Source organism: Lissotriton vulgaris, chromosome 5, assembly GCF_964263255.1.
Source record: "Lissotriton vulgaris chromosome 5, aLisVul1.2, whole genome shotgun sequence".
Classification (NCBI taxonomy): Eukaryota; Metazoa; Chordata; class Amphibia; order Caudata; family Salamandridae; genus Lissotriton; species Lissotriton vulgaris.
In genome coordinates this window covers 701,956,393-701,978,853 of record NC_141693.1, presented here as the reverse complement: position 1 = coordinate 701,978,853, position 22,461 = coordinate 701,956,393, and the positions used below count along the sequence as shown (strand labels likewise).

The 22,461-nt window shown below is 44.3% G+C and overlaps 1 protein-coding gene across 2 annotated transcripts in view; it reads left to right on the top strand.

Moving 5' to 3' along the window:
- USP54 (ubiquitin specific peptidase 54) overlaps nt 1-22,461 on the top strand; it is a 1,809,222-nt gene that overhangs the window by 1,224,220 nt on the left and 562,541 nt on the right. For both annotated transcript variants that reach the window (XM_086922134.1, XM_086922133.1), the window contains exon 17: nt 3,088-3,207. In XM_086922134.1, coding sequence (XP_086778260.1) covers nt 3,088-3,207 — 120 coding nt within the window. The remainder of the gene's footprint in view (nt 1-3,087; nt 3,208-22,461) is intronic.

Sequence of the window (22,461 nt, the reverse complement as noted above, 5' to 3'; positions counted from 1 at the left end):
CTTGTGTGGGTGTTCAATACAGAGCTAGTTTAACATGTATATAAATAAATATAGCGCTTAGAGCTCGCTGTGCTATTCACTCAATCTCAACTTTTTGGGCACTTCTTAGAGGCAGGCTTTTGGCCCACCAACACAATTGATGTATCATTTTACTCGGGAGACTGAGGGGAACGCTGGGTGGCAGTAAAGTCGTGATGGTGCAACTGATAATATTCCCCAGCTCCCGAGGCTTGTTAGGACTGAAGGAAACACCTCTGAAGCCCGTACTAGAGGGATTTCCTGTGTCATGTGAGCGGACGGCATGGAGACGCCCAACGCACACGAGCACTGTAGCGTCAGAGGGCACCCGGCGTCCGACGCACTAAATGGGTTTATGTCATACTGTTAATTGCTGTTGTTTGGCACAATAGTATATATTTTTGAGCACGTGAGTAGTCAGAAAATGAAAATACCCCCACTTCGAACCAAAACTCTTATGGCACCAGGCAAATTAACCATCTCATCATGACCCTCCCAAGAAGAGACCTCCTGTCTCTTCCATCGATCTATCCATTGATCCTTTCATCCTACCATTTACCTACTGATCTCCACTATTTAACCCTTACATTTTGTCATTTATTCAGTCTTTCATCCATTATTCATTTTTTCACCATTCCGTCTGTCCACCCTTCCATCTCCAAACCTATCCATCCATTTCCAAATCTATCCATCCATCCTTTCACTCTTCCATCTCTTTAGCCACCCTTTCACTCATCCATCAAACCTTTTGCTAATCCATCCATCTACCCTTTTACTCCTGTCCATCCACCCTTTTCTGCATCCATCCACCCTTTCATCCATCCTCTCTCCCTTTCATTCATCTATCCATTCTTTCACTTATCCACCAATCAGCCCTTTTATCCATCCATCCATCCATCCATCCATGCATCCACTTTCACTCATCAATCTATTCTTTCTCTCATCCACACTTTCATTGATTCATCCATCCATCTACAGTACCACCATTTCCCTCTCTCATCCATCCAGTCTTTCACTCTCACACCCATCTTTCCTTTTACTCACTCACTCACTCACTCACCAACCATCCTTTTTACGTTATTTATGAACCCTTGTCGTCGAGCAGACATGCACACACAAAGCACCACGCATTTTCTTTAAAATACTACCTGAGAGTGTCTTGGGGGCAGATGTATCAAAATACCTATATGCGATTCTCCAATAGCGATTTGTTGAGAATTGCTATTTGAGAATTGCAAAATGGTATGTATATAAAAAATCGCAATTTTTTTGCGATTTCTAAAAATTCCTTAATTGAGATTAGCAAATTGCTAATCGCAATTAAGGAATAATTTCCAATTCATTTCTATGGGCCAGGAGGCCCAGAGGAATGAATGTGAAGTTATTCTCAATTTGCGATTCGCAATTTGAGAATCGCAAATTGAGAATAATTTCAAGGGTGCAAGGGTGTCATAAGGACACACTGATGCACCCCTGAAATTTACATGTGTGCGCATATGGTGCACATACATGCCCTAAGGGCATATATGTACACCATATGGCACCTTCACAAATGCCAAAAATTGCATTTGTGAAAGAAATCTCAAATTACCACCAAATTGAAGTTGGTGGTAATTTGCGATTCCTAAAGGAGAAATCGCAATAATTGAATACTTGATGCATAGCATTTAAGGAATTGCAATTTGCGATTCCTTAACTGCTTACGCAAAAAATTAAGGAATCGCAAATTTTGTGATTCCCTCATTTTGCTATGCATTTTCCTTCATACATAACAGTTAGCGAATTTTTAGTCGCAAACGCTGCTTTTTTGTGAATTGCAGCATTTGCGACAAAAAATTGCTTTGCTACATCTGCCCCTTGCTTCTCTCTATCATACTCACGCTTTTCCCTGACTAAAAAACAGGCCTACACATTCAGACAAACGCACAGACATAAGCAGGCACACAAAATACTCAGGTATGATTAAAGCCATTTTCAACTCTTTATCTACCATGGCTTTCTTAATTGGCGCTGTCAGCCGACTGCCTTGATTCCTGTGTTTGCACAAATGCACATAATAGTGTGAATGTGATTGACAGCACAGGGCCTGAATGAACTCTGCTCTGTCAAACACAACTTGATGGTGAGCAGCCTGACATTATGCAAATGTGCCCTGCTGGCTAGCTGAGCTGGTGCTCAAATCAGGTCTACAGAAAGGATGCCTTGGTTGCCAGAGTCAGGTTCCACTCGTGCTCACCAGCACTCGCAGCCATTGAACCTACCCTTCGATGAGTACAGGTACTCTCCTCGGCAGTACAGACGTGCCGGTACTCAGAGTGATGAAACTAAGAAGTGACGGTATTCGACACTGGTGAGTACCGGCCCAGTTAAACCTCTGGTTGTAATTTTTATTTTTTTTTTAGTTTCTGCCGTCGTGATAACTTTGTGGTTGTTTGTCAGGGGTTAACCCAACTCCCCTGTAGTTAACTTTGTACAGACGCTGACTTTTCCATTTAAGTTGCACTTTATGAAAAGAAGAAATGAAACAAATTAAATAAACACACATTCATACACGCATGCTCTTTCCAGGACTAATTCAAATAGGCAAACTATTGTTCCGCTTAATACAGAAACAAAGTAATACGGGAATGGGCTTTGGCAAAGCTAGCAGATCTGGCTTTCTGTTGTTAGCACAAAGCCAGACCTTTTGGATTTGCCTGTGCCTGTTTGTAGTTTGTTGTCAAAACGTAAGAGCTCTAGTGTCACTTTTCCTTTAGAGGTATAAAAGAGCTGTTTAAGAGACTCTGATCTGCTTGGTTGCTCAGTAAAAGCTCCGGTAGGGTGAATTGCCTCAAAGGTTATTAATCTGTATAGTGTGTTACAAATGGAAGATTTTACATTAACTATGCCTTATCTGCCACTATATTCTATGACTGAGGACGTAAGTTTGTCTATAAAGCCACGTGGCAGTTCATTCATCAGTTTTGTTAAATTGGTATTTTTTCATGAATGCTGATCTATCGACTTGTTGCACCTCTGTTATGGCATGGAAAAAGTAATGATAAAAACGTGCACTGTTGGCTGATGCAGGAAGGAGTGACTCTTTTGAGCGATCCATGCAGGAAGCGGATTGTATCTTCGAGCAGTCACTTCATCTGGAGCAGAAGGGAGATTGCGTTACGGCTTTGTCTCTTTGTAACGAAGCTATATGTAAGTAACTTCAATGACTGATATGATTTCTTGTGGTTGATTACAATAATCTGTCATAATCTACCCAATTGACACATTGAAGAGAATCGTTTGTAAATATTATTGTTTGGGAGCGCAATACCAATTTACTATGCACAGTGATTTGTTTTATTTTAATACAGCTTGAACAATGTGCCCGTAATTTGTTTGTTTTGCCCAAAGTTGATAAATGTACTGTCAGTCCATTTTACACATTTTAGTGTGATTTAGAATGGGTGACTGATCACTTATCTCTCTACAGTAGCTCTAAATAAAATCTAAATAAGGTAAAATCAGAGCAGAATGAAAATGTTTACAAACCTGTTGCTGAATGGCTTTTGATAGCCTTATAAATTGGATAGCCTTTCTCGTTGTTTAAATAATGCAAAGGATCATCCTACCTAGGTGAACCACTGCAGCCGACCGAAGGGTAACAACTCTTTTAACATCATCTCTTGGAACATAGCTAGTTTGGCAGCTCAATTTATGGATCCGGGGTGGCTGGCTTTCATCAAAAAATAAAACATTATGGGCCAGATGTAGGTAATGAAGATTTACCGATTCTAAAATACCGAATTTTACCGATTCGGTATTTTAGAATCGGTAAATGGGATGTAGGTATTTATTCAGTAAGGGCCAGATGTAGGTGGCCATTTACCGACCGGTAATGGCCGATTTCGGCCGTTACCGACCGGTAAATGGTCATTCCTGAAGTAGGTGGCCTATTTTACCGATTCGGTAAATTTACTGGTAACTTCCATATGTAGGTGGGACTCTTCTGAGTCCCAAAGGCCAGTCAGATTCGGTATTTTACTACCAAATCCTATTGGGTGGTAAAATACCGAATGCAGGTGTGCATGCACATCTGTGCATGCACACCCGTGCAATGTGACACACAGACATGCCCTTAGGGCATGTCTGTGTGCCACATGGCACACAAGTGTGGAATTGGGGTGCCAGAGGGTGTCAAAGTGACACCCCCTGCACCCTTGTAAAATTCGGAATTTACTGAATCGTTAAATACCGATTCGGTATTCCACATTGATTCCTATGGGTTTCAAGGCCCATAGGGGTTTACCGACCGGTAATGAGCCACCTACATCAGGCCCTATCTGTTTTCAAGAGACATAGGGCCATATGTAGGTAAATGGCATTTACCGATTCGTAAATACCGAATTTTACCGATTCGGTATTTACAAATCGGTAAATGCTATGTAGGTATTTTTACCGAAATACTTACCGAATCGGTAACATTCGGTAATTACCGAATCGGTATTCACCGATTTGGTAATTGCCATTGATTCCTATGGGCCTTGAGGCCCATAGGAACCAATGGCATTTACCGAATCTGTAAATACCGATTCAGTAAAATTACCGATTTTACAAGGGGGACAGGGTATCACTTTGACATCCTGTTGCACCCCGGATTCAGGCTTGTGCGCCATGTGACACACATACATGCCCTTAGGGCATGTATGTGTGCAACATGGCACAGGTGTACATGCACAGATGTGCATGTACACAGGAATTCGTTATTTACCATCAAATAGAACTTGATGGTAAATAACAAATTATTTAGGGCCTGTGGCACTGTTTTCAGTGCCACCTACATCCCATATTACCAAATGTGTAAATTTACTGATTCAGTAATTTACAGAATCGGTAAAATTACCGATTCGGTAAATTTAGAGATTCGGAAATATTTTGGGCCCCTACATCTGAAACTCCAAATACCGGTCGGTAACGGCCGAAATTGGCCGTTACCGACCAGTATTTGGCCTCCCACATATGGCCTATAGACTATTTAACAAAACTTCCTTTTTGGAGGGCTTCAAGCTTTTTAACATCCCTGCAACTCCCTCAAGGGCGGGTCGTTCAAAAGAGGGTCTTGCAGTCTATGTGTCTTAGTTTACGAGGTGATTTTGTGGTATTGAATACGGATAGTCCATGCCTCCAGGCGTTATCCTTCTCCTCAGGGTCCCACGGCCTAGCGCTTTTGAATTTTTATAATGCCACCTCCCTTCTCCCCGAGGTGTATAACGTCACTCGCTTGTGCTCATTTGTAAGGAATGGTATGACTCTGCCTCGCAAGCCTGGTAACATAGTTCTGGTAGGGGACTTTAACACACACCTATGTGCAGCTGTAAGGCAGGAGAGCTCAGGGGCTAGCGAGGAGCCCTCTTGCCCTCGTGTAGATGGTGTGCATTTTGTTCAAGGTAGGCAGGGGGAGAAGTTAAATGCTTTTGTTTGTGAGCAGGACCTGCAATTAACAATAGGGAAATTGACCCCGTCTAGGCGTTACCTCATTCCAACTGTTAAGGGTACCGGCCGGGAATCTTCGATTATTGATTTTATTTTACTCTCTACCCCCCTGTATTACCTGCTCTCGGAGTTTTCAATACCAGCCAGCAGTTACCATGATGATAATCCCCTGTGTATCAAAGGCATTTGTCCCTCCTTTGAAGTAAAATGACAGATCACAGGAGGAGGGGTTTTACGTGCTATAGATGGAGGGAGACGCCTTAGATGGGGGCGCATCTCTCCCGAGTTTCTCTGCAGGTCCCTATTGGAGACATGCCAGAAGGAATATCAGATCTTTCAGAACGCGAAGGTAGAGACAGATAAGTCAATCATCTGTGCCTTTGCACTAATTTCAGGCACTGTCCCTAAACTATTGGTTGTCCCATCCATGGAGCTCAGAGGGAGAGGGGGTTTAGATGATTTAACTCAGAATGCTCGCTCACTGCTAGGAGGCTGAAATTAGATCCTCACGCCTCCCCGAGGAATGCTGCGTTAGTTAAAATGTGTAGAAAGCAGTACTTAGTAATCACAGGGCAGCCCTGAAGGAAGTAGCGTGGGGCAACCTCATGGAAGCAACAACCTATAGGTGCAGTGCCAAGTTCTGGAGCATTATAATATAGTCCCATCTTGGGAGAAGAGGCTGCTAATGTCCTAGAGGCAGGTATCACTGAAAACGATTAGGTCAGTCACTTTGAGGTCAGGTTCAAAAGAGACCTGGACCAGTCGCCCTTACTTAATCTTGGCAGTACTCACAAAGAACTAGTAGTACTGGAAGAAGAAGTAAGGTGTGGTATTATTGGTCTGTCACACAATAAGCCGCAGGCCCCGATGGAATCCCACCTGATCTTTATTTGTCGAATGTGGCACTTTCGGCCACAATACTTACTTTTGTAATCGATGCAGCGGCTAGGCTCCGCACCCCGTCATCATGAGCTACTTCCATCATTGTCCCACTTTTCAGAAAGGGGGATATGGATAACACTGTGTGCTACAGACCCATCTCCCTGTTAGATTCGGTGGTAAAAGTTGATGGCAGGATATTACTGGATAGGTTATCGACCTGGGCTACAGACAACAACATCCTGTCGGATGCTCAATATGGGTTCCGCCATGGCAGTTCGACAATCGAACAATCTTTGAACCTATTTCTTATAACCAGTAAATATACAGTTGCACATAGGGGTACTATCTTAGTGGCTTTTTTGGATCTGTCATCCACATTCGATTGTGTAAACAGGGGCAAATGATGGCAGATCCGTTTTGCCTTAGGGGTGACAGCGAGTTGGTCCCCTTCCCATTCAACCTCCACCGGGACACCAAGGCAGTAGTGTGATATTCTTTGAGCTAGAGCGTATCCCGTTCGTTCCTCGTTAGGGATGGTGTCTGCCAAGGCTGTATACTGGCGTAGTTTCTCTTGAATCTCTTCATTTACAATCTGGAGTAAATCCTCCTGGAGACTGAGACTGATTATCCCCGTATCGGACAGCGAGGTTTCCCCATTTTGCTATACGCAGACAAGGCCGTCCTGATGTCTAGGACAGAGAGGGGTCTACAAACCATTTTATCTACTCTGGCCCAGTTTATGGGAGACCTGGACCTAAAAGTTAACAACTCCAAATCATATATCATACAACTGGGGACGCAGCCTAATAGATCTTACACCTTCAAGGTAGGGCCTACTTCGATTCCTAAAACATCTGCCTTTTCCTTCCTGGGGTAATCCTAGATGATAAATTGAACTGGGGCCCACAACTTACCCGTAAGAGAAATGTCCTTAACAGGGAATCTGCTGACATTTTTAATGTTGCCGTGAGACTGGGTAAAAGACCGGTGGGGGCTCTTCTGGAGCTCTACATGGCAAATTGTTTGTCAAAAATACTCTATGGAAGCGAAGTTTGGAGCTATACCAAAGTAAAGGACATCCACATATCAGAAAATAAATTTATGAGACACCTGCCATCAGTTCCTCAGGGTATCCCCTCTTTTATTCCCCATGAAGAGCTAGGAGTGCCCTATATCACAGACCAGATAGCCTTTCGCCTGCTGTCACTTTGGTTAAAAACATGGGTTAGGGCGGGGGACTCGCTAAATAAGGAAATCCTTAAAGATTGCCTGGCCCTGGAATAAGTACTACGGATACCACGGCTGAATTATATTAAAAGAAACCTAATGCATCTGGGAAGAGGAGACCTCTTCTCCAACCCCAAGGGAATCGGAAAAGTCTATATACCCTTTCTGAAGACGGTTTTTCGCACGCACCAGACCATATTAAGGGAGGAGAGGGAGCTCATGAAGCCAAGTGTTGCCACTTTGTTATGTTAAGGTCCACAGAGATGGCTGAGCCATATTTACTTGGGTTAGTGAACACTTACGATAGATTCCTTCTGACCAGGTTTCGGTTTGATCTGTTTTATTTACTTCTCACTTATTCAAAGGGCTCAAACAGAGGGCAATCTTTCCTGCCATGCGGCTGGAAATGCTACATTTTATCATGTTTTGTCCATTTTATTATACCCGAGAAAAACATATCTAATTTCTATCATGAAACAGGCCAACTTCAAACAAGTTCATCCTGCATTTATATTTCTCCAGATGCTGACGGATAATACTGTTTTTTATGTTTTAATTTTTCTAAAATCTGCTATTAAACTTAGGGCGAGTTGTGATTAGCTGGGCCGCCCCTTATTACTATTTGTGCTTTTATGCACTTGTATAGCTAACAGGTTGTGGATCTAGCTATCAACTTTTATGTACTGTTTTCAACAGATTTATCTTAATATAACTGGTGTTAGGCTCCTTAGGTGTAATTTGTACATTTAAGATGAATTATGAATTTGTACAGGTTTGTCCCTGAGATTGTACTCACTGTACCACACCATTTTTATCATGGATTTTCTATTGTGCTTGTATGGTTTTATGTAACATGAAACAGAATAAAGAAATTTGATTGATTGAATGATTTAGATAATGCTTATAGGTTACATTAATATACTACTTTTTGTGCAAACTTATTAGTGCATCATCTCTTAGAGCAGACAATTAATATTACTTACACATTAGGCAAGAATATAATTAAAATACAATAACTAGCTAAGAAAATAATACATTAATTACTTGACACAGACTTACCTCTTTGGTCTTGTGGGCCTTTCTCAGATTCTCTGACATAGTAGGTGCTAAATGTTGGCTAGGTTTGAGAAGCCTGCCTGCTCGGCCATTCCTCCAGGGCATTAAACATTTCTTCCCTATCTTTTTTTTATTGTTATAATTGTTTGCCAGATTGTGGTGGTCTTGTCTAGCTGACCATGAATTTGCATATTTCGATTTCTCAGGCAGGCTGTGGATGAATCCAGTTGCGTTAATACTTATATAATGCAGTATCTGGCCCACTGGTGATTGCAGAGCTTTTTTTCTCTTCCTGATACTGCAACTCCAGCTTCTTCCTGGTTTTTCGAATGAAGGAGACGAGGAAATTACTTATGTTCGGTGTAGTCCTTCCATCTTGTTATTGTAATCAAACATTTGTATAGTCTGGAGCTTCACATTACCGGCTATGAAGGCGAGAATAACGCTATCCTCAAAAGACTTCTGGCTCTCGTAATCGCTGCAGGAACATATTGGGTAGACGTGGGTAAAATGTGTGTCTAAAATATGAATTGTGAGCTTGTGCAACTCCTAAAACTCAGTGATCACAAGTTCCTTCTACATTTTTGCAGTAATATGTATTGAAGCATTTATTTAATCAGGTTTCAACTGGAATACACAACAGGATAACGCTTGGCGGCAAACAGATGGCTAGGTATTAAACAGATGCATGATCCCCTTGATTGAAGACTGATAGGCACAGAGGTGGATCTGGCAAAACAGATTTCCTATGTTTGCATACCCCATCTGTGTCCTGGCTTCAGTCTTAGTTAATGAATACACATATCTGTGAGAACATATTCTGCTTAGATTAAATCATGGCTGGCTATCTTTGATTCATAGGGGCAGGATTCAAGCTGTATTTTCAGTATACGTTTTGACGAAGTAGGCCTTAAACATATCTTGAATATATATTGTGATCGGTTGCATGTAAGGAAGTAGTAATTCATTTTATTTTGTCTCATTCACTTGATTAAAATCAAGAATAAAGTTGACAGCACCCTGAAACTCAAATCATGTGTTCAATCTAATTTCAAGTTTACATGTGGTAGAGAAAGGATATAGGTAACAATACATTTTCCACTGTCCATGAATAAACCCAGACTGACTGTACAGCTCTATTTAAAACCCAGTCACCTCTTACTTGCCTTCCCTTCTTCCAGATCTCTATTCTTAAGAAGTTGAGAAACGGGTATACTTTGTAATAGACCAGCCCTCAATGATGTGCCATGTGATGGTTAGATGAGGGACCGCACTCTTTTCAGTACCTTGAGCCAATCTAGTTTGTTCCTCATTGTTCACTGTTTTTCAGTTCCTACCTCTGATACATCTAATCCGGTCACTAGCCTGACAGTTTACTGTGCGGGTAGGTCGAGGCTTAGGCACTGATCAATCAATCTATCAATCAACTTTATTCAATTAATTAAAATCATAAAAGTACATAATACATTTATACAAATAAGACAAATCCCCAATTAAAACATTTGCACCATGTTCATAAAACGTTATCCCATATCCATAAAAATACCTAAATTATTCAGAATTAAAAGCCATACTATAATAACCCGAAAAATTATACAATAGTTGATCTGACACATCATTTTTGCTTGTTTCGTACAGCGGGAACAAGAAAGCTAGAAATGGCAAAAATATCCCCAGGGTTACTCAGCGTTTGAAGATAGAGTACGGCTTGTCTGACTTGCAGGAAACCCTTACCAGACAATACAGGGATTAAAAACTTCCTACAGATTACATTAAAAAAAGTCGCAGAACATCATAAAGTGCAGAGTATCTAGTGCAGAATATTTGTCACATTGGCAGGGGACTGCGTCCTCCGGTTTACACCACCCAGGGAAATCGCCCAGTGTGAAGTGGACCTGATTAAAACGCAACATGGTCAAGAGCCAGCGATCGAAGGCCTTATTCACCAATTTCAAATAGGGTTCAATTAACATGGCAGTTTTAGTTAAAAAATGAGCCCTAACTAAGGGCTTCTTCATCTCCTGTTCTTCCCGTTCCAACATCAATAAACTCCTAAAATTCATTTTGACCCACCTCACATCTTCCTTACAGATTCTGTCTGGTGTTTCAAAGAGTTCGAGTCGCCCCAATTTAAATAGCATGTGTTTAACATAAAATAGCAACTTAATTTTACTAGCGCTATTCAGTATGACACAATCCCGTAGAATTTGATGATTAGGAGTGAATGCTGGATAAAGCCAGGTTTTAAGCCAACACAACAACGGGGCAGTACTCAAGATATCCGTAACATAGCCCTGCCATAATTCCTGATGTATGGAAAAAATTGGGGTTGATTGGGGTACAGACAGGAGATTAGGCAAGAATTTATTTTCAACTGTCTGCAACCCCACCTGCTGTTTAAATCCCCATATAGGTGAACTATAGGGCGCAATGGCAAGGCACTTTGAGCTATACACCTTAAGAATGGCTTCTACCGGCCTAGCCCCCAGGCACTGGGCAAACCCTAACTAAGATGATGTAGATCTAATAACTGCATTTTTTAAAATTTTCTCTTGGGAGGCCCATGAGCCTCTCTTATCAAATAATACCCCTAGGTATATAAAAGAAGACACCTTAGTCACTTCCACCCCATTACAGTATAAGGACTTAGTTTTCCTATAGCTTTTGCCAGTAGTCATACTGTGAGACTTCCCAGTGTTAACAATCAGATCCAATGACCGCATGTAGGCACCAAAAATAACTTCTGAAGGCCTACCGCGATCCATGCTAAAAGTACGGCATCATCCGCGTATAGGAGAGCCGGAACAAGACATTCTCCTACACGCGGGATGTCTAGACTCGCCTCTGCTAGAGATTTATCCAGAGATTTAATATAAATTGTAAAAAGCAAGGGCGCCAATATGAACCCTTGACGGACGCCCCTCTCTGATTTAAAAGACCTAGTATTTTAACCATCCTGGGAAGTCCTAACTGATGCTAGAAGGTCCCGATGAAGATCCGCCAAAAAGTAGACTAAACATGGCTCAAACCCCATTTCAAGCAGGATACTCCACAGCTTCGACCTGTTAACCAGGTCGAAAGCTAAAGATAGGTCCATAAACACCATCTGTAGGGATCCTTTTTTAGCTATGGTATATTTATTAATTATTAAATATAAGTTAAGACATTGGTCCATAGTGCTTCTACGTTTCCTAAATCCATATTGTAAATTGGGTAGAACCTTATTATCATTGGCCCAATCGTAGACTTTAGCTAAGACCACCTGACCTAATATTTTTACTGCTGAATCAATCAGTGATATGGATCTATAGCACAGCAGGTCCCCTCTCTGACCTTTTTAAAAACAGGAATGATAGATGAGTGGCACCAAGATACAGGGAACCCTTGCGACCCAGAGGCATTAAAAACATTTGCCAATATTTTCGCCCAAAATTTAGGTCCACATTTATATATGTCTGCTGGTACACCATCGGGACCCGGGGCTTTGTTACTAGAGGTCTCCTGAATGGGTCTCTCAATGTCTGCCTCATTGAAGACAAATGGTGCTACTTCCATCCAGGGTGATAGCCTGGGGGAAGAAAACGATGTCTCATTAGAGCCAGTGATTCCTTTAAAATGAGTCAGCCACTGTGCTTCACTGATGTTGTTATTCTCAATATCTTTGCCAATCCGGAACAAAAGGGGTATTAACAATTGCCCAGAATCTGGTGCTATCCTTCAAAACCTCAACGGATAAAAGAGCATTCCATGCCTCTGTCTGAATCTCTGTCTTTCGTGTGTGAGCAGCTAACTTATACTGCTTCTATAGGCTCGCTACGAATACCCTGTCACGGGGTATGCTTTTCAAAGCTAGAACAAGGGAGCGATGAGCATGAGAGCACTTTTCATCAAACCACCTTTTCCCACAGAATCCTCTGGGTCTACTGGCAACGGTAAGATCTGCTGCAATCTGTCTGCATATGCCACCAAAGGCAGTAAGGACCTCACCCTTGGGATTTGATGAATCAGCGCGTATTGCAAGCTCCCCTTTCACCTTCGAACACAGGACTTTAACAAAGGAGTCTGGAGTGACTTGAGCCCTTTTAAGCCTCCTCCCTTGATCACAAGTTACCATCGAAATGTGCTCCCTGTTTACCCCCTACCATATCCATAAAGCCACAGCCATTATCCAATACTAATAAAACAGGGTTATGGTCACTGAAGAGAGACGCCCTTGCGTTATAAAACGCTACTTTATCTAATAACTGGGGGGACAAAAATATGTAATCGATGATAGTATCACTCCTCCTTGACTTAAACATTGTGCACCGATCTGATTGAGTGAAAAAACAGGATAAAAAAGACCGGCCTCGGCCAAAAGAGATTCCAAGCCTCCCCTGAGATGAGTTTTCAAAGTGAGGGGTCACCGAATGATTGTGCCCTAGATCATCATCAATTAAACAATTCGAGCCACACAAATGTATATTAAAACTCCCTATAAGTACTATATAATAAGAAGTGGATTGGTTTGATTTATAATCTTCTAAAAATAAGTTCAGGAAACACAAATGTTGGTTGCTAAAATCAGATTTCGCAGAATTATAAAAATGTACAAGTTATAGCTTGGGATGATAAGGGGAACTAACTTCTACTGCCAAGCATTTGGGATGGTCTACCTCTACCCTTTTTAGGGAGCCCTTTAATTTAACAGAAAGTAGAAGCACCAAACCACCTATTGCTCTACCTGCAGAGGCTGGACGAGCTGATTGAAAATGAGAACTAAATCCAGCCAGCCAAAAGTTTTCCCCAATGTTCCAGGTTTCCTGAAGCACTAATATATTGTATGATCTAATAAAATCTAACCAAATTGGGTCATCTTTTTTTGATCTAAGCCCCGCAATATTCCAGCTAATGATACTACAATTGAGGGAAGTTTCTACTCCTATATCCCCAATGCCAGGACTATTAGGGGGCAGTACAGGCATTCACTCATTCTTCCCCTCCAGTCAATCATTACCATTCAGCTGCGTTAGTAGTGAAAACCTATTTGAAAGGGGTAAGGGTCCCACCACAGGCTCGGGCACATATGTGACCTGATCTAAAGACACTATCCCACTAATTAAATCAGATCGTCTTACAGGGCCATTACTGTAGGGAGGAGACTTTGGGGGCGGACAGAGATTGCTTAGTTCAGCCACCCTAGCTACTTCGTGAGCTATTGGGGGGTAAAAAAATTCCTAAAGGTAATGCCCTGATATCACCCCCCTCTAGCCCAGAAGCATTCCATAACAGCCTGTAAACCATGTCCCACTTATTAAAGTTAACTATCATGTAATCGCCTTGAGCCATTACCCACCCATGCCACCCATCGAGTCATTATAATATGAGAAGACAACTCAGATGGGCCACTACAATAATTGTCACACTAATGTTTTGTCTTACGTAGCAGGGCTGCCGTAGATTCACTATCTGGATCGCTAAGCAGTGGCACCCTTGCAAGGACCACAACCAAAGGGGTGACTTCTGGTGGAAGATTGATCCTACATCCGGTGTGACTTAAATTACTATCTTGGGGGGCCTGATTTCTGATGTTAGGGAGGGACGGGTCAAGAGATGGAACGTTAGCTATACTTGTAGAACTTTGGATGGAATTCCCCCTACTGAGACCCCACCTGAGCTAATCCCCCTGCTTCTGACAAGGTTAGCTTTCACTGGCCCCCTTAGGAGATGTAACGGTTGAGAGCCTAGAACTTCCCCTTTGGGATTGGGCGTGCTCTTTATAGGTGGGATAGGAAGAGAAACTGAATTGTGATTGGAAATACATAGTGACGTAACCATTAAATTACTTAAACAGGAGTCTAACTTCTCAAATTTTTTCTTTAAGTCCGCAACACATAAGTTCAAGGTATCTATAATATCTTTAGCTATACCAGATAGTATGGATTCAAACCCACTAAAAATGTCCTCTATCATGTTCCGCAGTAGCAATTGGGTATTTTCATCCACCTTAGCCGGCACCTTGGAGGAATTTCTTTTTACACCTTTCTGCTGTGTGCTAGATTTTCTGGTGCCACCTTTTGCCTCCCAGACACCCCCTTAGTGGCCCTTGGGGATCTTTTCTCATCCGCAATAGAGATTACAGGAGAAGCACCCTTAATCATTGTAATCTTAAGGTTTTGAGCTTCACTTCTTGTTTTTGGAGTATTAATTAAAACCGTCGGTTCCGATGGTACAGGAATGTGTGCCATTTGAGTGATTGCCACAGTCCCGTCACATGAATTTTGTCTAGTAACCAATCCCAGCTTTTGTTCGGCGTTTGCTCTCTCTTCATTCAAGGCTCCCACAGCCGAGGTCAAATAGGAGATAACGGATGGAGTCTTCCTAGGCATTATAGCTTTTAACCCACCCTGATCTTGACTGCCAGTATATTTGCGCTTACACATGGCTGGATGCTGGAGGGGTGGCCCAGCCCAGCCTATTCTGGGCTCTGACTGGCACGGATGGGCCCGCCTTTAGCCCGGGCTTCACCCGGGCAGCACCCGCGCAGGCCCTGTGCTGTGGGTGGGCCACACTGGTTTTACAGGGCCTCCCGGCACCCTGCAATAATGCCCTCAGCCTACACGTTGCAAGTCCTGCTGGGACTTGTAGTGATCTCACAGCCGTTCCTCTCACGGCAAAGATGACAGGTGATGGGCCATTTCCCTCATGGCTGTGGGCACAGGGGGAGGGTGTCAGGAGCCGTTCCCCTGACGGCGTGTTTCCTCCTGGAATGCGCATCCTCTTAGGTACCAGATGGGGTCCATCACAAGTCTGCATGGAGAGTAATGATGACATCTGGATCAACACAGGGCGTGTGGTTTCCACAGCTCATCCCAGAGCAAAGCACAACCACTCTCCGACTGTGGTAACATGGATTCAGCGGCATCCATAACCCAGTCCAAGGCAATGGACCCACTGTGGTGAAATTATTTGGATTGTGTTAATATAGTAGCCCAAAGACTTTGGGCTGCACACCCAAGGCTTGCCTTTTCTTTACCTTATGTTTCAGCCTTAAGAAGTCTCCAGGGTTTGAATGATATGAGCAAAACGTGTCAGCTGCTAACATCTGAAATTCCTTGATGCCTATTTGATTAAAGTCTATTTTACCAACAACCTAAATGAAGTTTAGATTATCCATATGACAATCACCAGGGTACTTGTAGTTTTTGTATCTTTGTTGTGATACTGACTCTACTGCCACAGTTCAGACCTTCTTCAGCCAAAAGATATCCTTTATATTTGGCTGATCCAGCACTATAGAACAACGGTGGACAGCCAGGTATTGCATCAATAAGGCAGTCATTTTGTTGGTGATGTAAGAGTGTGATTTCTTGTTTAGCATCAAAACATACAAATATTCTTGTATTAGTTTTAAAGTTAACATATAGATGATGCTTGGTTTCTGTCTTGTACTTGGATATGGAGAAGTGTGGCTCAATGGTTAGAGCGGCAGACCCTGATGCAGAGGTCTGATCCGGGCTCTTAGACTCAATCTCCCCAAACCCCATCATTCTCGCCTCGGTGCCTATTCTAATCATGCGCATCACTCTGTGACTCTGGGCAATAGCTTGCTTAATCTCCACAACGGCCCCAGCAGCGCTTGGATGCCTGGCTTCACGTTGGGGGTGCCCAGGAGTGGACATTTCACAGGGAAAAGCCAGGAAGGGTTCCACAGCGGTATGAGTGCAGCGCCGGGATGCCCCGTCGCTGGGGCAGCCGTGCGCTTTACAAGTACAACACATTTACATTTACACATTTACATTTTGTGTTCTCAATTAGGAAGTTTCAACTCTTGTGTGATTAGACATTTTCCAGCCCCGGTCCATGCACGCAACAACGGTATGGCCCTGTAAGGGGGGATTCCAAAGGACGATGCAGAGGGAAAATTAGATAAATAATTAATTTTTCCTTGCCATTGTCTCTTAGAATCACCCCTTACAAGGCCCCACCTCTGTTATCTGCACCGTCCGTTGCTGACATATTCTCACCCCAGGTGCTCCAGGTACTTATACAGTACTTTCACGACTCAGAGAGGAAACATATTTTACAACGTAGTTGTAACCACACAGAGCCTTTACTATGCAGCCTTTACAATGCAGATCTTTACCATGCATATGCGTTTACCAAGCATGCCTTTACCATGCATGATAAGTATATGTGTGTGTGTTTATGTGTATATTTATATATTACCTACTGGCGGTGGCCAGTAGGTAGTTATAGTTAGAACCTAGTTTCCATAGGAAAAGCATTTTTTGATTTCCTAATAACTTAGAATCGTTTGACGAATCTTTGCGAAATTCTCCACAAAAAATGTCTATCCAGTTCAGCTCCTATCCTGAAAGTTTGGGGGTGATTGGTCAAGCAGGTGCTGGATAACAGGGGGGTCGCAAAACTAATTTTCCCTATGTTAATTTCCATAGGAAATTTTGAGACGGGCCATAGCCCGAACTGCTGAACAGAATTACCCCAAGTTTGGCCAAAAGGTAGTGCTTGGATCAGAAAGCAACCTTTTTTTTAAATGCGTAAATCCGTTCAGTATTTGCTTTGAAATTAAAAAAATAAAAGTTTTGATATCTAGGGACGCAGTGGATTCATGACCTCTCCCGACCACAAGCTTCATTCTAATTGGTTGTCAACACTCCAAACCAGGAAGTGTTGGTAGCCATCTTGTGACTCGGTAGAAGCGAATCATCAGAAAACAGAGAAACAAAGATATAAAACAAAAGAAGGGGGCAGGGTACAAACACCATGACCCCCTAGGCCTGCTCAGGGGGCCCCAGAAAGACCCCCAGGGCCAAAAAAAGCATAAAAAAAAACATTAGGCGCAATTCGCGCTGGGGTAGCGAATTCCACCAAAATTGTTAAAAACAATGAAGCACAGGTTCCCGCGTTTTATTTTAATGAGGCCCCCGGGTGGGCTAGGTCCCGGGGGCATTTCTTAAAAAATAATAGCGGGCCATCTTGGGCCCCGCAGCCCCAGGGACCACCACCTCCCCGGGGCTTCACTCATGTTGGGAAGGGGGGCATTCAGTCCCCCTCCTGGAGCTTGTGATGGCCCTGGGGACTGCCACCACCCATGACCGGCTCCTGCAGTGTCCCGGGATGCCCACCCCGGGACACTGCTGTCTACTATGACAGGGCGGGAGCTGCAGGACTCCTGCCCTGTCATAGCAAACTTGCTTTGGAATTTGGAAGCGAGAGCTGGGAAACCTGCTCTCGCTTCCAAAATCCAAAGCTGATTGCTTTTCCACACGGGGAGCTGCATGTCAGCACCTCCCTGTGTGGAAAAGCAATGCCGGGTGCCTCAGGACGCGGGGAGCCGGCGGGACCATGGGGGCATTGGGGCCCCCCCCACCTTCCCCAACGGTGAGGCCAGGCCCCGTGGATGTGGTCCTGGAGCCGGAATTGGCCACGGGAGGGGGCCGACACGGCCCTCTTCTCATTTAAAAAAAAATAAAATAATGAACATGTTGGCATGCTTTGGGGTTTAGTGAAAGTGGGTGTTATAAAAAAAATGGAGTTGTGACTCCAGCGCGGCTCTCAGCGCAGCCCCCGTGTAAAAGCGATGGGTGTGCAGTTCTCAGTGCGGCACTCGAGTATTTCTTAAGTCTTTCAAACACCAAGGAGTACATTCTCAAAGACACATTGCCGAGTTAACTGCACTTTATCGCAACCAAAATGGTGATAAATTTAACGCACCATTCACAAGCTGGAGCAAACAGCCCATATCACCAGTTTACCAGCGATAGCAGCCTCAAAAAGTATTGTCACGGATGACCTCGGCAAATATTGTTAATGAGATGTAGAGTAGGTGTTCCCGTGCAAAAAGGAGCAAACATATCACTTTGCAAGTTTCTCAACCACCAGGAAGATCGTTGAAGAGAGTACAAAACAGGCAATATGGTGCGTTAGTAGCAGGAAGTTTACACCTGCTCTGAGCTGGTGTAAAGTCGGGCTACAACCTGCAACATGAAAGGGAGCCCAAACAGATGCAATGGAGCCAACGATCATGCTGCTCGGATACCCAACACTGTTCCGCCACCCCCGCCACCAGCCCCTTGTCCACCATCCCCCCTCACCCACCCACAAACAAATGTGACAGCAATCTTAGGAAATCTGAAACATAACAAATTGACTGATTCCGCACAATTATAATAAAGAAGATGCATGTGAGGTTGGACAAATAAGAATCTCAGTCCTCTATGGATTTACATATAAAACCTTTTATTTAAACAAAACAACAAAATAAAAGTAGATACAGCCATGGCATGTCATCCGTCGACAATTTGTGAATCACAGCCTGCAAGACAAAAAGAAAGATAAGATTGTTTGTCATTCATCTGCCAAAGGAGAGAGAGAGAAAGAGTGTGAGAGAGGAAGAGAGAGAGAGAAAGAGAAAGATTGAGAGAGAGAGAGTAAGACAGAGAAAGAGAGAAAGAGAGAAAGAGTGAGAGAGAGAGAGAACAAGTAAGCTACAAGGAAGAGAGAGAAACAGCGCACTCAGCTCTGGTGGGACTAACTCAGTGTAACAAGTCATCGCCTCGTGGTGGGAGGTCCGTGTCGGGGGGTCGTCAATCTGTGAATCATAGCCTGCAAGACAAAAAGCAAGATAAGATTGTGCGTCATGCGTTTATCAAAGGAGAGAGAGAAAGAGAAAAAGAGTGAGACAGAGGGAGAGAAAGAAAGAGAAAAACTGTGAGAAAGAGTAAGAGAGAAACAGAGGAAGAGTGAGAGCGAGAGAAAGAGTGAGAGAGAAAGGATGAGAGAGAGAAAGAGAGAAACGGTGTGAGAGAGAGGAAGAGATAGAGTTAAAGAGAGAGGAAAAGGGAAAGAAAGAGTGTGAGGGAGAGAAAGGAAGAGATGGAGAGGGACAGTGAGTGCCCACACTGTGGTCAAAACCCTCACAGCTCCCCTTTCCGCCACCGGTGTGTCTTCAACCACGTCCTGGGACATAGTGAAGCCCTCAAGCTTACTCATCTAAAACGTAGTATGGAATCAGTAATGGCAGAGTACATCCAACTGTGCATGCCTAAATTGCTGTCCCGCCTTTGTGCACCCAGGCTGCTGCACCCCATCTACTTCCACTGCCCAGAGGTGTCTGCCCGCTGCTGCGCACCCAGGCTGCTGCACCCCATCAACTCCCACTGGCTGGAGGTGACTGCCCGCCGCTGCACACCCAGGCTGCTGCACCCCATCCACTCCCACTGCCCGGAGGTGACTGCCCGCTGCTGTGCAAACAAGCCGCTCTGTTCACCTTTGGAAAGCTGCGTGTAGAAAAGAAGGTCTACCACGTGCCGCTGCAAGCCCCAAGCCCGGGGCCCCGGACAGGGCACCCTGAATATCATGGAGCCCCTACCCGCAGGCCACCAGCTCTCACATTTGGTGCTGGGTCTTGATTTTGCCATAGCAGCGGACATACCAGTGCACCCAGCTTTTCATTGCAGGCTGCACACCCGCTCAGCCCTTGCGGTGCCACTAACTCTGTGACCAGCGAGGCGAAACCACATGGTGGTAGGCCTGCGCTGTCTGATGGCTTAGGCCTACACTGCGGTCCAGCAAGGCACACAAAACCTGAGCTGTCCAGACTGCCAGGAGGGGCCATCACCACAGGCTGCACACCCGCTCCGAAGTTACAGTACCCGTACCTTAGTGGACCGAATGTTACCGTCCCGTGCAGGTGTGCCTGTGCCGGCCGCAGTGCATCAGTGCGAGCAACTCTGAAATGGCATAGAGCGCGCGCGCCCAGTCTTTTTTATTGGCAGGGTCACGTGTCCTTTGACCCCTGTGCTGGATGGGTCTGGTGTGGGTGTATACCAGTCATGAGGGAGTGGCTGTGGTGTACTGACAACTAGGCTGTTACCAGCAGATCACTGCAATCGAAATCTGGGCCATGTAGCGTTGTTGTCCTTCGCTGTAAGCGTAAGCGGAGTGAGCTGGCCTGGCATATGCCAGTCCTGCGTGAGGCTCTGAAGAATGACTCCTGAGCTATGGACTTGACTCTGTCCTGGGCTGTATGAGCAATCAACTGATGTGGGTATCCCTGTTGTAGTGCTGCCGTCACCCGGGTTACAAGCGCCAATGTGTCACTCTGTGACATGGCCAACATGGAAGGTACGGGGAATCACTGACCCTGCATTCATCCATAGTGCCACACATGAAAGATGGTGGACATGACACATCTGTGTGGATATTAATTTTTATTGCATATTCAGCGGAGTGTTGCAGCTGTAGCAATACAGGGCAATACAAAGTTCAAGTTTTAGTTTTTGGCAAATGGAGGGCAGCCAATTAGAGCCAAACTTGTGTTCGGGGTAGGCTGCGCTACATATGTACATATACAATCACTCTGCCAATCCCCAATCACTTATAAATTCACTATACACTCTCCTTGCAGTACAATAATGATCCAGTCTCTAAGTATGTACTTGTACAATGACCGATAAAAAGTTACCTAACCAAAGTTTTCGCCACTGCCAGAGGTAAAATGGTTGCATACACTGTCCACAGCACAATGTAATGTGGTAGGGACCAGCGGCAGCATCTTGCATACATAATGAACACAGGAACACAGATAGATAGTGGAACTGGGTACGGGCATGTGCTCTTGACTCCTTTTTCTTACCAGGGTCACATGTCCAGTGACGGGTGTGCTGGATGCGTGTGGGGTGAGTGTAAGCCAGCCCTCTGGGAATGGTTGGTGCTGGCAACAAATACAACAGTAATCATTGGATCAGACACAGATATTCAATCATAAAGGGTCAATGATTTGTGCTGCAATAAGGTAGGGGCAGCAGATGTGAAATAATACACAAAAGATTCTATCGTAAAGAGTCCATGACTTGTGGTACACTGAGGTAGGGGTAGCAGAGGTGAAATATTACACAAAACATTGTATCATAAAAGGTCCATGAGTTGTGCTGACTGAGATAGGGGCATCAGAAGCATTCAGCGTGTGCGCAGGCAGCGATGATGCGTGGTGCGGGTGAGCGGCACTGGGATCAATGTCTGTTACCTACTGTACTGCGTCATCTGCAATCGTGACTTGATGTGAATTGTGAGCCGTGCTATCCGCAGTGTAGATCGAAGGCAGTAGTCAGCACAGACATCAAAGAATGCTTTTAGTCACTTCCTCTTGACAAAATTCGAGGACATAGAGTACAATTCTCTCTGCAATAAATAAATCGTGTCTCAATTTGAATTGTGAGCTTTTCTGACCGCAGTGTAGGTGTATGGAACAATAGATGAAACATTTAGGAAATACACTGTCAAATATGTAGGTTTCAGGGACATTATAGTTAGTTGCCTACTGGACTATGAAATTAATGAATGAAGACTGCATGTGGATTTTGAGCCCTGCTGAGCACAGTGTAGGTCGGAGGCAGCGGTCAGGAAGGGCCCACAGCCACAAGGCATTGACTTGAGCTGCATAGAGTTAGTGGTAGGTGTGGCACTCGGCGTGTGTGAATCCAGTGATGATGCAATATCTCTTGCCTACTGGACTGTGTCATCTGCAATCGCGACTCGATCTGAATTGTGAGGCCTGCTGACCGCAGTGTAGGCTGAAGGCAGTGGTCAGGAAGGGCCCACAGCCACGTGGCGTTGACTTTAGCTGCATCAAGTTAGTGGTAGGTGTGGCGCTCAGTGTGTGCGCAGCCAGGAATGATGCAATTTATCTTGCCTACTGGACTGCGTCCTCTGCAATCGTGACTTTATTTGAATTGCTAGCCCTGCCGACCGTAGTGTAGGCCGGAGGCAGTGGTCAGGAAGGGCCCACAGCCACATGGCATTGAC